Source organism: Myodes glareolus, chromosome 2 (genome assembly GCF_982192425.1).
Source record: "Myodes glareolus chromosome 2, mMyoGla1.1, whole genome shotgun sequence".
Lineage (NCBI taxonomy): Eukaryota > Metazoa > Chordata > Mammalia > Rodentia > Cricetidae > Myodes > Myodes glareolus.
In genome coordinates, this window is record NC_142027.1 from 1,646,759 (window position 1) to 1,662,969 (window position 16,211).

The 16,211-nt window shown below is 37.3% G+C and overlaps 2 protein-coding genes and 2 pseudogenes across 2 annotated transcripts; 1 reads left to right on the forward strand and 3 right to left on the reverse strand.

Annotated features, from left to right (window-relative positions):
• The first annotated feature begins 1,810 nt into the window (after positions 1-1,810).
• LOC148122875 (olfactory receptor 5L1-like) lies at positions 1,811-2,745 on the forward strand (annotated as a pseudogene).
• Positions 2,746-6,179: 3,434 nt separating this feature from the next.
• LOC146895760 (U6 snRNA-associated Sm-like protein LSm2) lies at positions 6,180-6,839 on the reverse strand. The gene has a single exon (XM_087898532.1). The coding sequence runs from the start codon at positions 6,810-6,812 to the stop codon at positions 6,525-6,527; it is 288 nt and encodes a 95-aa protein (XP_087754658.1). The 5' UTR covers positions 6,813-6,839; the 3' UTR covers positions 6,180-6,524.
• Positions 6,840-10,977: 4,138 nt separating this feature from the next.
• LOC148122876 (uncharacterized) lies at positions 10,978-12,569 on the reverse strand. The gene is given in 2 exon segments (XM_087898303.1): positions 10,978-11,140; positions 11,142-12,569. Coding segments are annotated over 2 exon segments (1,368 nt in total). The 5' UTR covers positions 12,432-12,569; the 3' UTR covers positions 10,978-11,062.
• Positions 12,570-13,731: 1,162 nt separating this feature from the next.
• On the reverse strand, positions 13,732-14,149 carry LOC146894038 (zinc finger protein 431-like; annotated as a pseudogene).
• Between the last annotated feature and the right edge of the window lie 2,062 nt (positions 14,150-16,211).

Here is a 16,211-nt window from a genome sequence, read left to right on the forward strand (position 1 = left end):
CCTCACCCATTCCATATGGCAGATGCTGTGTAGTGTTTTTCTCCCAGTCAATCAAACACAAAGTATAGCAGTAATAAATACCCTCAGCATGGTTCATACAGGAGCATAGACATAAGAACCCTGTCTGAAGTAGAAGAGAGGATTTATTTCAGTTTTTAGAAAAGATGTTTGATATGTCACTCTTATGCATTTTTTCCAACTCTAGGCCGAGTGACAGTTTCATACTTTATGTAATGTATCTAGTGTAAAATCTAAAGTACATGGGGAAATCAGCAGCCTTTCCCTTAGGCGTTACCAGGCTCCCTTACTGCTGTGACAGCAGAAACTGCCCTGGGCACTGGTAGATGTCCTCTTGTGTCACATTTCTTACTAATAGAGAAGTAGCCTTTTTAGGCAATCAGAAAGAAATTTTTTCATCATTAGCCCTTTTAATGGTAAATAATTTTTAAAATTATGTTTCCTTTTGAACTCAGAGAAGGAAAAAATGTTCACCTTTCTTCTACATTTGAGGAATTAATCCCCATCAAAGCAGAACAACGGCATGTGCTTAAAATTAGACATGTTAATGAATATATCTTCATGTCTTATAAATCAGGTGATAAATTGAGAAAAGCTTGTGTCTGGTGTTCTCTATATTCTTTCCTCCACAAATGTCTTATTGGTGCCTCAAGGATGTTTCTATCAGGATCAAGGCAAGTGCACAATGGAGGGACTTTCTGCATATTTGAATTTCAAGTTCTTAAATCATTCCAACTTCCTATACAGCTATAGCCTGCAAGTTTTCTTTAGAATCTGATCATGCTATAAATCCTTCATTGAATCATAATATGAATAAAATTATTTATGTTCAGAGGCAAAATCAAATCATATAGTTTTTGTATACAATGTTTGTCCTATATCCATCAAGTTTTTAATTTCCTTTCCCATTCTCTCCTACTCTGTGCAATAAATTGAACAAGTTTATCAGATTAAATGATATGTTTTTTCATGTCTAACAAATTTTTCTAATCACACTCAATTTTCCACTTTATTTATAAATTACAATAGCTCAAATAACTTACATTTATCAGCAGCCAATTGTCTTAATGACACGCTCTACATCTTTAATTAGTTTCCCAAAATATTTAATGTAACATACTTGTTTTAAAAAGATATTTAATTAAAACGCTAAAGAGTCATTCATTTAAAAAGGAAGTTGGCAAACAAGAATATTTATTCTATGAACCATGGCTTGAAACAAATCTTGAAATTAACCAAATAAGATTGATTAGTTCACAGAGACAATTGAAAACTTAGAAACTAAACCTGTTCTTTTATTTTAAAAGAGCTTAGGAGAGTCAATAACTCATAACATCAGTTATTTAAATTTTTCGCGAGATAGTGAAGGCTAGCTCCAAGTGTAGAAGTCATTTCCCAGGGTACTGGTATCTCAAAGATTGGCTGATAAGAATTATGGGTAATTAAACTTGAATTTTAGAGATAAATAAGTTAACTAACAAATAATAATTAATATTTCTTTTTAATTTGAAGTCATGTTTACAATTTTGACAAAACTTAATGAGTTAATTAAGTATAATGCACAGATTTTCATTTTGCTGTGATTTCTGAATTAAACTGTGGACTTTAAGCATATCTACTATCAAGGCCTTAGTCAAGGAAAAATTGAGATAAACATTTTCTTATATCTTTACAGATAATTACTACAACCCCACATCCAGAATCTGTTTAGAGGAAAGAGGTTAAACTACATTTTAAAACACACACAAAAAATAATGTGGTTCTTTTCTCCAACCAATTTTAAATGGAGCATATGTTCGAGAAAAACTGCACTGCTGTGGCACAGTTCGTTCTCCAGGATTTTCAGATGTCCCTGAGGTGAGTGTTGTCCTCTCCTTGGTGTTTCTTCTCATTCATGGGGTGACTGTCTTGGCCAACCTGGGCATGACTGCCATGATTCAGGTCAGCTCCCAACTGCACACCCCCATGTACTTCTTCCTCAGCCACCTGTCCTTTGTGGATTTCTGCTACTCCTCCACCATTGTGCCCAAAATGCTGGCTAACATCTTCAATAAGGAGAAAGCCATATCCTTCCTGGCATGTATGGTCCAATTCTTTCTTTTTTGCACGTGTGTAGTCACTGAAGTCTTCCTTCTGGCTGTGATGGCCTATGATTGCTTTGTGGCCATTTGTAACCCACTACTGTACATGGTCATCATGGCCCCAAAGCTCCGCATGGTGCTGGTGTCTGGCTGCTACCTCTGTGCACTAGTGTGTTCTCTGATTCACTTGTGCTTAGCCCTTGAGATCCCGACATTTAGTTCAAATGTGATAGACCACTTCTTCTGTGATCTGCCTCCTCTCTTAAGACTGGCTTGCTCTGACGTCACTGTTAATAAGGTGCTGCTGTTTGTCATAGCCACCTTCAAAGAGAGCTTGAGTACTGTGATTATCTTCACCTCCTACTTGTTTATCCTCATCACCATCCTGAGAATGCGCTCTGCAGAGGGGAGGTGAAAAGCTTTCTCTACCTGCGCCTCTCATCTCACAGCCATAATTGTCTTCCATGGAATGATTCTTTCCATCTATTGTTCTTCCACTTCAGAAAACAGTGGGGATGCCAACAAAGTGGCCACAGTGTTCTACACTGTAGTGATTCCCATGCTGAACCCCTTGATCTACAGCCTTCAGAACAAGGATGTGAAATGTGCTCTCAGGAAAGTTGTACACTCTAAGATAAATTCCTAATGAACATTGTATTGTCAATGTTCAGAATTCTATGGTAGATGTTGGCAGAGGGATTAATAGATGAAACAAGGTTTTTCTACAAACTGAAGAAACAAGGCATTTCAGAGTGACTGTTTTTGTTTTGTGTAGTTGACCTCTGTGACTTCAGGGTGTGGCAGTACACACCTTTAATCCCAACACAAGGGAGGCAGAGGTAGATTAACCTCTGACATCAAGGGGCAGAGGCAGATTGACCTCTGTGACCTCAAGGTGTGGTAGTACACACCTTTAATCCCTATACCTGGGAGGCAGAGACAGATCTCTGTGAGTTCAAGGTGTTGTAGCACATGCCTTTAATAACTTTCCACTGCTGCTGTCCCTGCCTACTCCTGAGGCATCATCTGGGTTGATGGGCAGTGGACCAATCCAAGAGTGACACGTCTGAAGCAAGGACTGTTTCCTATATAAGGGACGGGTTCCCCTCATTCTGGGTCTCCGCTTTGGAAGCTTATGCTCTCTCTCTCTCAAGACGCATTAAAGCTTTTCTGCAGAAAGATCCTAAGTGTGCCGCATCGTTCTTGCTGGCGAGATGGTAGCGCGGGACAACATAATTTGATAGAGTCCTTCAATTTTATGTATGATATATGCTTTTAAAACATCTTATATACATATTTCTGAATTTTTGAAACTTAAGGAATACAAAGATGCCAGTAATTATTGTTCCGTTCAAGTTTCTTCTAAAAAATTTTTATGCTTTTTGTATTCACAATTCAAATTACTGCTTTTTTCTGTTCTCTTATAAATTTTAATTAGATATTTTTGAGGTATTCATCAAATGAACATTTCGAATATAAATAATAATGCATCTACAGTTCCAATATAAATAATAATGCATCTACAGCATTATTTATTGAGTTTAAAGTTTAAAACATTCCTGACAACAATGCTGATACTTCAAAAAAATTCCTTGTTATCATCATCAGCATTTATACCTGGTCTTGATTCACCATATAACATCTTGGTAGACATCCAAAGTCTCTTTAAGATGTGTTTTTGGAATGCTTTTGTGTTAAAAATTACTTTTCTTGAAATGACGCTTTGCACATGAACATCTTAAAAGGCATTACATTCATCTAACAATACACAGAAAAGCACAGCATCGAGGTCTAGATTGGTATTTTAAAGCAAGAAGAAAACCCAGGTAGAACAGGTAGAAATGCAGCTTTCCATCTACAAGTTATAACACTGTGCTGACATCTTTTTGAGTTTATGCCTTTGTCCATAGAGTCAAGGAGATGGGGAGTCCAGAAGTCAAAATTGTGCCATTTCTAGCAACTTATTTTGATTTTATCAATGATTTCTCACTGTTTTTCCTTTGTAAGACTACCACAAACACTACACTATATTTTGGTTGACTATGATGAGTTTAAAATGAAATAGAATTTATACAAACTTTAGGAGAATCTAATTGTATATTATTATTATTCACTTCTACTCATTAGAAGGTGGGCCCAGCTGTGAGTTAAAATGTTTCCAAACAATATGATAAAAGAAAACTTTATGGGAAATACTCATGTAATGTGAACTATAGTTCTCTCTCACTCCATACACACACACACACACACACACACACACACACACACACACACACACACACTACAAACTACGGCCATTTAATTTAATGTTGTTTGTATGTTTCCAGGACTGATCACTTTGTATATTTTAAGATATGTAACAGTTAGACATTTTAATTTTCATTTGATATACCCATAATAGTTATACATATTTGGGGGAATTCTGATGTTTTGACTGCACACGTACATTATTCAATTATCAACTCAGAGCAATCCACCAGCTCTGCATACAATTCAAGTTTGTTTTATAGTGAGAACACTGAGCTTTGATTCTTAGCCACAGCAGTGAGGCAGAAGCCAAAGTGTCAGACTGCTCTCTGTATCTGCCTAAGACACCTTTGCAGTGATCTCTCAGATAATGCGAGGAGTCTTTATTTCCCTGCAGAAAAGAATTATCTAATGATCAGTATGAAGGAGATATGGAATTTATTTAGTGTTCAGACAATGAATAAACCACACCTAACTGTGGGTGCTTTCAAGAGAGTGTCTCGGTCAAGTGACTTTATAAGAATTTCTGTGACTTCTGAAATTACACTGCAAATCCTTAATATGGAAACATAGATTTGATAATAATGCTAGTAATAATAGTCATTGGATAGGTTTGCTCTTTTAAAATAAATCTCTTAGGTCCCTTGGGCTGTTCATAAAATTAAATATTTTCTTTCTATGTAAAAGTTCAGTGTTTTTTTCATGAGATTTCTAGAAATTTCCAGGAAATGTTTATCTAGGAAACAAGTGAGGGACTTATTAGTAGGGTCAATAGACTCAGACACAAGAACAACTTCTTAATATTTTAACACTTTACTTGAAAATATCTCCAGTTAAATGAATGTCATTTAATCTTTATAATGGTAAAAATTTAGTTCAAATGATGTTTTTTTTTTACATGAACTTTATGTTACTTTAACTAAACCTGGATGGTTCGACAGAAAATAACTTTTAGTCTTCCAGGACATACATCTTTAGTTCAACTTTAGTACCTTTATGGCACAGAAGTTAGTCTTTCCTTGACATAATGAATCCTTTTCCCTGGAGATTAATTTACAGAGTAAACTCTCTGCTTATGAGAAATGTTTAAAATCTCCCATGCATGGGAGAAAAGTCTCAGGTTTGTTCAAAAACAGAAGACTCTAGCTGCCTGAATTTAGAAATGGACACATTTTATTGAAATTTTCATTTTAAAATGTGCCTTGCTTACCTGTGTTCTAATGCAGGTTGCACACGAGAATGCTTCAACTTTACTTGGTGTTTTATCGAGAGACTGTTGATGATAAATGAGAATCGATTCTACTGATAGCAAACATTTTCAGCATGAAAAGTTTCAGAATACAAAATGTAGTGAGGAGCTGCGGGCAGGCCTGCTTTTCATCCTGCCCAGCTCCCACACGGCTAGCTTAGCCCCAGAAATAACAACACACAAATTGTATTCATTTAAACACTGCCTGGCCCATTATCTGTAGAGAGTTAGTTACTGGCTAACTCTCACATCTTGATTAACCCATTTCTAATAATCTGTGTAGCAACACGAGGTGGTGGCTTACCAGAAAAGATTCAGCATGTCTGACTTGGTGGCTGGCTCCATGGCGTCTGCCTCATTGCCCTCTTCTCAGCATTCTGTTCCGTTTAGTCTGCCTACCTAATTTTCTGTCCTATCAGAGGGCCAAGGCAGTTTCTTTATTAACCAATGAAAATAACACATAGACAGAAGGCCCACCTATATTATTTCCCCTTTTTCTATTAAAAAAAAGAAAGGCTTTCACTTTGACATAGTAAAATAACAAATAACAAAACAGTTAACAAGCAAGAATTACAGTTACAATATTTTTTTTTCAGTTTCCATCATAAATTTTATTCCTGATGCGGGACAGATTCTTTCAGTTCTCCCCAAGTGTATCACATGTTGCCCTGAAAAGATCTAGGAAGCTCTCCTGTCTCCAGGGAAGGAAGAGAGGGAGGGACCAGGAACATTTCAGTTCCCAGCTTTACCCTCCCTTGTCAACAGAGGGCAGTTGCCCCCACTAGTATCCCTTTCATCCATTCATTTCAAAAAAAAATAAATTGTTAACAAAACAAAACACACCTGAAGGACTGGGCAGGGTGTCCTTGTCCTTTGTTGGACATCAAGTTATGGTCACCAATGGGAAAGGGGTGGTGGGATGAGGTGCATCACTGTTTCTGCTGGAGGGCTTCCTTCCTGGCTGCATCCTGCAGCAGCTGTGTGTCCACCTCGTCTGCTGGCAGCTGCACATAGTGGACCACCGAGCCCCTGATGAAGTAGTTCTTGACAGATAACATGTGCGGGTATTTCTCAGGGTCCGTAACACTGATGGCCGTCAGTTTGATATTGAGATACTGGTCCACGGAGTGCAGGGTTCCACGGATGCTTAGGTCACTCTTGAGTTCCACGACCACATCCTTGCCCACGAGGGATTTGAAAAAGGAGTAGAAGAGCATGGTGCTGGACCACGGAGGAAAGGGCCGTAGGCTGCGGGCCAGAGGCTGGGCAGTCGCCCGAGAGCTCGTGCGTGGGGTGGGACGAGATCACGCAGGTGCCAGGGGGAGCCGCGAGAAACGCCGGTCCGAGAGCGCGCGGCAATCCGGGCGCTCTACAGTTACAATATTTATATCTATTTCATCTTGCATCATAACTAAGGAAAACTAACCATTCTTCAACTCTATCAAAGACTCCAGATGGATATAATATTACTTAATTAAATAAGAAATAAGCAACTTCTAAAAATTCAGAAATGACAGAGACATCTCACTGCCTGTACAGTCACCTAAAGTTCTTTTGTACCGTTGATGCATCCATCTTAAGCCTACAAGACCATAGTATCTAGAAACATTTCCATGAAACAGGAAATTTCAAAGGCAGTTCAGTCACTATCTGCTGTGTCCTGCACAATGTCTCGCAGACTCTTTCATGAATCAGGAACCCTGACAGATCATCTCACCCTTAGGCAAGTTCAGCAGTCCTCTCTGTGTGGGATCGTTGTGTCTACTCTATGCATCAGTCCAGGTAAGAGCAGTTTCTTGCCCAAATGGCTATCAAACTCCATAAGAAGCCTTTTATGCCCATCTTCCTTTTGAAGTAGATTGGTGTTGCCAAGAGCAGATGTGTCTCATTGTCATGAAAAGCCCTAACTTATTAAAACATTTAATGCCATGTTCTGTAGTCTTTGAAAGATATGAAGAATGCCTATCTTACATATATCAATGCACATCTACAAAATGAAACTAACATTACTACAATCTTGACTATCATCAATGATTATCCATTAACAACCTTTTTTAATTATACATTACATTTTTAAATGAACTACATAATCACGATACCTCAATCAAGATTAGAAATATATATATATATATAACAAAATTGACCTTAAAATTCATACCAATGCAAATTATTTATATCTATATCATATCCCCCTTTAAATGTAAAAGAACATTTATAAGCAATATTTGGGAATATGGACGAAGTTATTTCTCTCCAACTTCTTCCTGCTGTATAGGGGCGCTGTTAATCAGGTCTTTCATGGTATAAACTGTGTGCTAGATTCATCTTAGTCAGCAGTTGAGCAAAGTAATTTCTTGAGGGTATTCATAGCAACCTTTCAGGGGGATGGGGTCAATCACACCATGTTGGGATACAGGCAATCCACAGGGTCTCATCCTCTGTGAAAAGAAAAGAAGAACTTTTCCAACGCATCATAACCTTAGATCCAAATTTTAAAGTCAAGATATTTTCAAAATATCTATCTTGGATTAGTTCAGCAGCATTTATAAACAAATATCTTTTAGCAGCTGTTGCTCCTTTCTCAGCATTCAAACAGTTCAAAGAGATCATAGTAGCATACAGTATAAAGATGCTCTATGTATTTCCATCTTTATGAGGCTTTATTTTCACTTCTATTTCTTTTATTTTTACTTTTACTTTTTGAGACAGGTTGTCTGTATATCTTTGTCCTGGAATAATTCTGTAGACTAGGCTGTCCTTGAACTCACAGAGATCCACTTTGCTGTGCCTTTCAACGGTGGGATTAAAGGAGTGTGCTACCACACCTTGAAGTCACAGAGGTCAATCTACCTCTGCCTCCCAAGTGTTGAAATTAAAGGTATGTATCTCCACACCCAACAACTTTCTTTCTTCCTTTTTTACCCTAAGAACTTTAACCTTTAGCTTGCCTATATTTTTAACACATAGTAAACCATTTAGAGTTTTTTTTCATCTTTGAATCTCTCTTTACTGTATCTCTCTTTTTCTGACCACATGAGTCTAAAACCATGACTTTGATGGTTGGATTAAGCCCATTCCTTAGCTTTTCAGCCTCATGGCAAAGGAACTGCTTCAGCCATTTTTTTTTGCCACAACTCTGTGGCGGTTCAAGGTCCCTGCCATCATACAAGCTGCAGCATTATGCTCACAGACCACACTCAGTAGGACTTCCTGCCTGAGAGCGTCAGAGATTGTCCTGGCAGGAAAGCCCAGAAAACCAGCATTTTAAAATGGAGCAGTTCTTTTCCTGCTACGGTTGAAAACTGAAAACCATGACTTCAGCTTTTCATCAACACCGTATAAGTGTTTGTGGCAGAACCTATTAAAAGAGCCGCAGGGTTTTGAAGCTAAAGCTGAGTCAGGAAGCCTCTCTTAGATGAGAGTACTTGCTTGCCTCTAGCAAGCAGAGCAGACCCGAGAAATTGCTGCTACAAGAAAACATGCTTTACTCTATTCTTTCCCAAGCTTTCTCAAGCTTTCTGTGGACTCAGTTATCCACACATTGATGCCATTTGTAGTGAAGGAGCCTGCTTTTCATCCTGCCCGGCTCCCACATGGCTAGCTTAGCCCCAGAAATAACAACACACAAATTGTATTCATTTAAACACTGCCTGGCCCATTATCTGTAGAGAGTTAGTTATTGGCTAAATCTCACATCTTGATTAACAAATTTCTAATAATCTGTGTAGCACCACGACGTGGTGGCTTACTGGAAAAGATTCAGCATGTCTGACCTGGAGGCTGGCTTCATGGTGTCTGCCTCATTGCCCTCTTCCCAGCATTCTGTTCTGTTTAGTCTGCCTACCTAATTTTCTGTCCTATCAGAGGGCCAAGGCAGTTTCTTTATTAACCAATGAAAATAACACATAGACAGAAGGCACACCTACATCAACAAAAATATAAGAAAGCCTTTTGCCTTTGTCTCTCTCTGTTTTCCTGTCTCTGTTTTTCCCTATCTCTCTGTCTCTTTCTCTCTCTCTCTGTTTGTGTGTCTGTGTGTGTTTTACTCTTTTTTGTTTTTAACAACTTACTTCATGAATTCTATAACTTTGGGCAAAGGATGAGATTCTTTTTGCTCTAGGCAATGTAAATCAGGGTGCTGAACTTCTCTATAAAATAGTCATGTAGTTAGATCTTGGGAATTTTGTTTGCTTGGAAACAGATAAGTATTTTGTGATCAATTTACTTTAAATTTACCATAAAATAACTTTATGTTATCAGCAGAAATCATCACAAACCTGATTTCTAAGATTTTTCAATCTTACCAAGAAAAGTTTTCCAGGCCAGGCAGTGTGGCACACATCTCTAAACCCAGCACTCAGGAAAAAGAGGCAGGCAGATGAATGTGAGTTTGAGGCCAGCCTGGTCTACAAGAGCTACTTTCAGGGTAGGCTCCAAAGCAACAGAAAAACCCTGTATTGAAAAAACAAAATAATAATAATCAATATAAAGAAAACTTTTCTGATTTTTCAAATTGTCTTTTCTTTCTAATTGTCTTTTTTAAGATTGATTTTATTGAGCTCTACATTTTCTGTTCTTCTCCCAAACTCTCGACTCCCCTTCTACTCTCTCCCATGGTTCCCATGCTCCCAATTTATTCAGAGCTTATCTTTTTCTACTGCCATATAGATTAGGGTCCTCATTGTTGTCAAGGTTCTCTGGGATTGTGATTTGTAGGCAGGTTTTCTTTGCTTTATGTTTAAAAGCAACTTATGAGTGAGTATATATGATATTTGTCTTTCTGGGCCTGGGTTACCTCACTCAATATGGTGTTTTCTAGATCTATTTGCTTGTTATTCTCAAGATTTTTTTTTCTGTTGTGTAATTCTCCATTGTGAAAATGTACCACATTTTCCTTATCCATTCTATATATTTAGTGGAAGTTTTAAAATTATTTTTGCTTTTGTTTGGAGGATTATAATTTAATTACATTTCTCCCTCTATACGCTCCCATATATTTCTACCGGCTCTCCTTCCATAGCCTCTATTGTCACTAATTATCATTGCATACATATATATATACATACATATATATTCCTAAATATAACCTGTTCTGTCCATATAGAGTTACTTGTGTGTATGATTTCCAGGCTGATATTTTTAGCATCATGCAGGCAATTGATGAGCTTTTTCCTGGACAAGAGTACCTTCTGGCTCCAGCTTTACTCAGTTGTCTATACTCAGCTCATTGTGTAGAGTTGAGGCCTGATGGGCTTTTCCTAGCTCAATTTAGCATGTTTGTGAGTGTCTTCCCTTCATTTCTTCCTTTTTTATTTAACTTTAATTCTTTTGTTGAGACAAGGTTTTTTTGGTGTAACCCCAACTGTTCATTCATAGGGTTTCTCTCCAGTATGGGTTCTTTTATGTGTTTGGGGAGTAGAGTGATGTGCAAAGGCTTTACCACACTGATTACATTCATAGGGTTTCTTTACAGTATGGGTTCTTTCATGACTTTGTAGATTACTGTGACATGCAAAGGCTTTACCACACTGAATACATTCATAGGCTTTCTCTCCAATATGGGTTCTTTCATGACTTTTTAGAGCACTGTGCTGTGCAAATGCTTTACCACAATGATTGCATTCATAGGGTTTCTCTCCAGTATGGATTCTTTCATGATTTTGTAGATTACCGTACTGTGCAAAGGCTTTACCACACTGATTACATTCATAGGGTTTCTCTCCAGTATGGGTTCTTTTATGTGTTTGGAGAGTAAAGTGACATGCAAAGGCTTTACCACACTGATTACGTTCATAGGGTTTCTCTCCAGTATGGGTTCTTTTATGTTTTCGAAGACTATCGCGACATGCAAAGGCTTTATCACACTGATTACATTCATAGGGTTTCTCTCCAGTATGGGTTCTTTTATGTTTTCGAAGACTACTGTGACATGCAAAGGCTTTACCACACTGATTACATTCATAGGGCTTCTCTCCAGTATGGGTTCTTTTATGTGTTTGGAGAGTAAAGTGACATGCAAAGGCTTTACAACACTGATTACATTCATAGGGCTTTTCTCCAGTATGGGTTCTTTCATGCCTTTGTAGATGACTGTGATGTGCAAAGGCTTTACCACACTGATTACATTCATAGGGCTTCTCTCCAGTATGGGTCCTTTCATGCCTTTGTAGATGACTGTGACGTGCAAAGGCTTTACCACACAGATTACATTCATAGTGTTTCTCTCCAGTATGGGTTCTTTTATGTGTTTGGAGAGGAAAGTGACATGCAAAGGCTTTACCACACTGATTACATTCATAGGGTTTCTCTCCAGAATGTGTTCTTTTATGACTTTGTAGATGACTGTGCTGTGCAAACGCTTTACCACACTGATTGCATTCATAGGGTTTCTCTCCAGTATGGGTTCTTTCATGACTTTGTAGATGACTGTGCTGTGCAAATGCTTTACCACACTGATTACATTCATAGGGTTTCTCTCCAGTATGGGTTCTTTTATGTATTTGAAGACTACTGTAATGTGCAAAGGCTTTACCACATTGATTACATTCATAGGGTTTCTCTCCAGTATGGGATCTTTCATGACGTTCAAGATTACAGTGCTGTGTAAAGGCTTTACCACACTGATTACATTCATAGGGTTTCTCTCCAGTATGGGTTCTTTTATGTTTTTGAAGATTACAGTGCTTTGCAAAGGCTTTACCACATTGAGTACATTCATAGGGTTTCTCTCCAGTATGGGTTCTTTCATGACTTTGTAGAAGACTATGATGGGCAAAGTCTTTGCCACACTGTTTACATTCATAGGGCTTCTCTCCAGTGCATGTTCTTTTATGCATTTGAAGATGACTGTGACTTGAAAAGGCATTACCACCCTCATTTCCTTCATAGGGTTTTAATCTAGTATTTGTATTTTCATGACTGTGAAGATGACTGTCACATGCAAAGGTTTTACCACATTGAGAATATGCAGAACTTTTTTTTCTAGTTTGACTTTTTTCATACCTACAATGATAATGGTATATGTGAAAGCATTACTACATTTAATACATTGTCGAATATTTTTATCTGAATAAATTAATTTTACAATTTAGTCTTATTTTAAAGAGGAATTATATGTTAAGGTTTTATCACCATGTTTACAATCTTGTTTTTCCCATTCATTAAGGCTTGCTTTTCATCTTTGAAGATAACTGAAAACAGCCTTTAATACATGGCTCACATTTACAGAATCATTTTTTCTGTATGAGACTTTTCATGTATTTGAAGAGAACTGAAAAAAATCAGAACTTTACCACTCTTATTGTATTCATAACATTTCCTATACTGCAAGTGATGCTACATTTGCTAAGTGAACTAGGACACACAGAAGTATTTACACAGTCCTTGTACTGATGGTTCATTTCTGAAATGTTAATTTGTTGATATATTAACAATGAAACTAGAAAACCAATTACTTGTATACGGGTACATCAAATTCAATAAGTATACTCAACAAGGGGACTGCTACATATTTTCTATTTGTTCTGAGAGAGGTATGTTATATTTTTTCACATCCCTATGCTCATGTGTCTTATATCCAGAGTCATAAATGATGTACCTAGTAAAGGAAGAATAACAAATATAAGGTTTCCTCATTGAGATCACACAGTTTGACTTTCTGTCCTCATAGACTTGTGGTATATGGATTAAGGCAACAGCTGCCTCTTGATTCATAACTCTAAATGCCCCCTCACTAAACTTAACACAGTTATAAGTATATGGGTTAAACTACCTTTTCTATGGAATATTAGTGTAATAGATAGTTTTAGAGATATACTTATCACCTATTCAACATGTATACCTTTATAATATGAATAATATGAGATAAATGGATTAACAACTTTACAATAATACAATAGCTCTCATTGTACTATGATTCAAATGGTAATATAGGTTAAGACATTGTTTTCTTAACTTCCTTCTTAAAAGAATAACTTGCAAATGTAGTTCACCTATCTAAAATTAAGGAATATGATTTTGTGAGAATTTAATAAACATCAATGCACTTTATTATTTACACTGTTGATTTTGTTTAAAACATATAGGATACATTACAAATTCTTCAGAGGTACATTTGTATCAGCTTATACACGAAAATTACCTTTCGTGTCTTCTAGAATTTTGACAATGTTCTTCAAAATTATGGTCTTCCCAACTGTATCCTAAAATAGAATGCCAGAAATTGTATGATTTATATTAAAAATTGTAAAAAATTAAAGTTACCATTGGAAACAAATCTTACAACCATGCATGATTCATTTACCCCATTCTTCTTTCTCAATCATATTAAAAAAGAGCACCAATAACCATCGAATAGTTCTCCCCTTATATGAAACATGAAAGATAATACAGCCTTACCTATAGTAGTGAGGTTTCTGTAGGTCTCTACCATCACATCTTTGTAGAGACTCTTCTGAGAAGGATCCAATAAAGCCCATTCGTCCCAAGTAAAGTCGACATGCACGTCATCATAGGTCACTGAATTCTAAAATATCCCATACATGTGAACAACAGAAAGTATGATTTTGATAACACTGTAAATGCATACTTCTTTGACAGTGTAGTCATATAATTCTGGTGCTTCCCATACTTATTCCATGACAAAGACATCATTATTGAATCTCTAAGATACTTTAGAAACAAACTGAATAGGAAGTTCACCTCTGCCATTTCTGAACCCTTTGAATGGGTTCAGAACCTTGCAAGAGAAATGCTTACTAACCAACAATGAAAGATGCATAAACAGAACATCAGTACAGAGTACAGATAAAAAAAAATTGTATGAATGATTAATTCCTAACTACAAAAAAGAAAATAAATGAAAATGCTGGATGCATTGAATCATGACTCTCTAATCTTTGCACTCAGAAGGCAGAGGCATGTATATCTGTCTGCCTCTGAGTTGAATACCAGCCTAGTCCATGCAATCACTACTAGGGCAGCCAGAAATATATGTTAAATACCTGTTTTACATGGAAAAAAAATCAATCAAACAAGCATAAAAGCTAGAAATAACTCATAGGTTTTTTCTGAAGTTTCTACAAACAGTTACACATTCACTTCAACTCTTTATTCATCTACCAGAAAACTGAAGTACCCCAACTTAAACTGCAACATAAATGAGATTTTACTAAAAGGCACTGTGTTTTTAAAAAATTAAAAATGGGTAAATGAAATCAATAGAAATTAATATGCTGATTACAAATAATAAACACAGAGCAGGAAAGATGGCTCAACAGTAAAGAGTCCTCCTGGTCTTGCATAGAGGTGGGCTCAAGGACTTACATGGAGGAATAGTAACTATCCATTATTCAAGTTCAAGGTTTCTAATACCATCTTTAGATGAATGTAAAGACCAGGTACTCACATGGTGCATATCCATGCATTCAGGTATAATACTCTTTTTAAAATAAAAATTCAAAACAAACAAAACAGGCAGGAAGGTTATACATCTGCAATCCAATAACACAGAAGGCACAGGTAGTATTAATGTCATGAATACATGCCATCCTGGGGAAACATAATGATACCCTCTGTCAAATTTTAAAATTCAAGATATGGGTGAAGCTCAGTACAACAGCATATGCTTGATAGGAACAAAACCACTATACAACAATATAAAAACTAAAAAGCCCACCTTTAATCCCAGTGATGGAGGAGGGTTATCTGTCTATTGTGTTATTTTCATTGGTCAATAAAGAGACTGCCTTGGCCCCTTGATAGGACAGAAAATTAGGTAGGCGGAGTAAACAGAACAGAATGCTGGGAAGAAGGCTATGAGGCAGACCTCATGGAGCCAGCCACCAGGTCATACATGCTAAATCTCTCCCGGTAAGCCACGACCTCGAGATGCTACACAGGTGGTTAGAAATGGGTTAATCAAGATGTGAGAGTTAGCCAGTAACTAACTCTCTAGAGATAATGGGCCAGGCAGTGCTTAAATGAATACAATTTGTGTGTTGTTATTTCCGGGGCTAAGCTAGCCGTGGAAGAGCTGGGTGAGGCGAAAAGCAGGCCTGCCCGCAGCTCTTTACTACATCCCAGCATTTGGGAGTCAGAGTCAGAGGTTCTCTGAGTTTGAAGCCAGCCTGATATATAGAGCTACTTTCAGGACAGCTAGGGCTACACAGACAAACCTAGTCTTCAAAAAATAACAAACAAAAATGAAAACAGTAGGCTACCAAACCACCTTAGCACCAATTAGCAGCAAATTCTACTGAATCTTGTGTGATTTAGTGATCGAGTTTACGATGGTGGAAAGTTATGACAGCAAAAGAAGAAAGTTGACTGATTAGTTTCAACCACAATATAGCAGGCACAAAGAACAGGAAATGGGTTGAGGAAATAGAAACTCAAATTGTGGAATTCCTTTCTTTATGCTGTGATTATCATTAGTTAATAAAGATACTGCTTTGGGACTATAACACAGCTTTAGGACAGAACTTAGGTAGGTGGGAAAAACTAAACTGAATGCTAGAAGGAAGAAAGCAGAGTTAGAGAGAAGTCATGTTGTAGAAGGAGCAGTGGGCTGCGTTCCCGCCTGGCTCCCGCATGGCTAGCTTTACACCCAGAAATAA

Coding starts and splice junctions, on each gene's coding strand:
- LOC146895760 (XM_087898532.1), bottom strand. CDS start 6,812: ATGCTCTTCTACTCCTTTTTCAAATCCCTCGTGGGCAAGGATGTGGTC.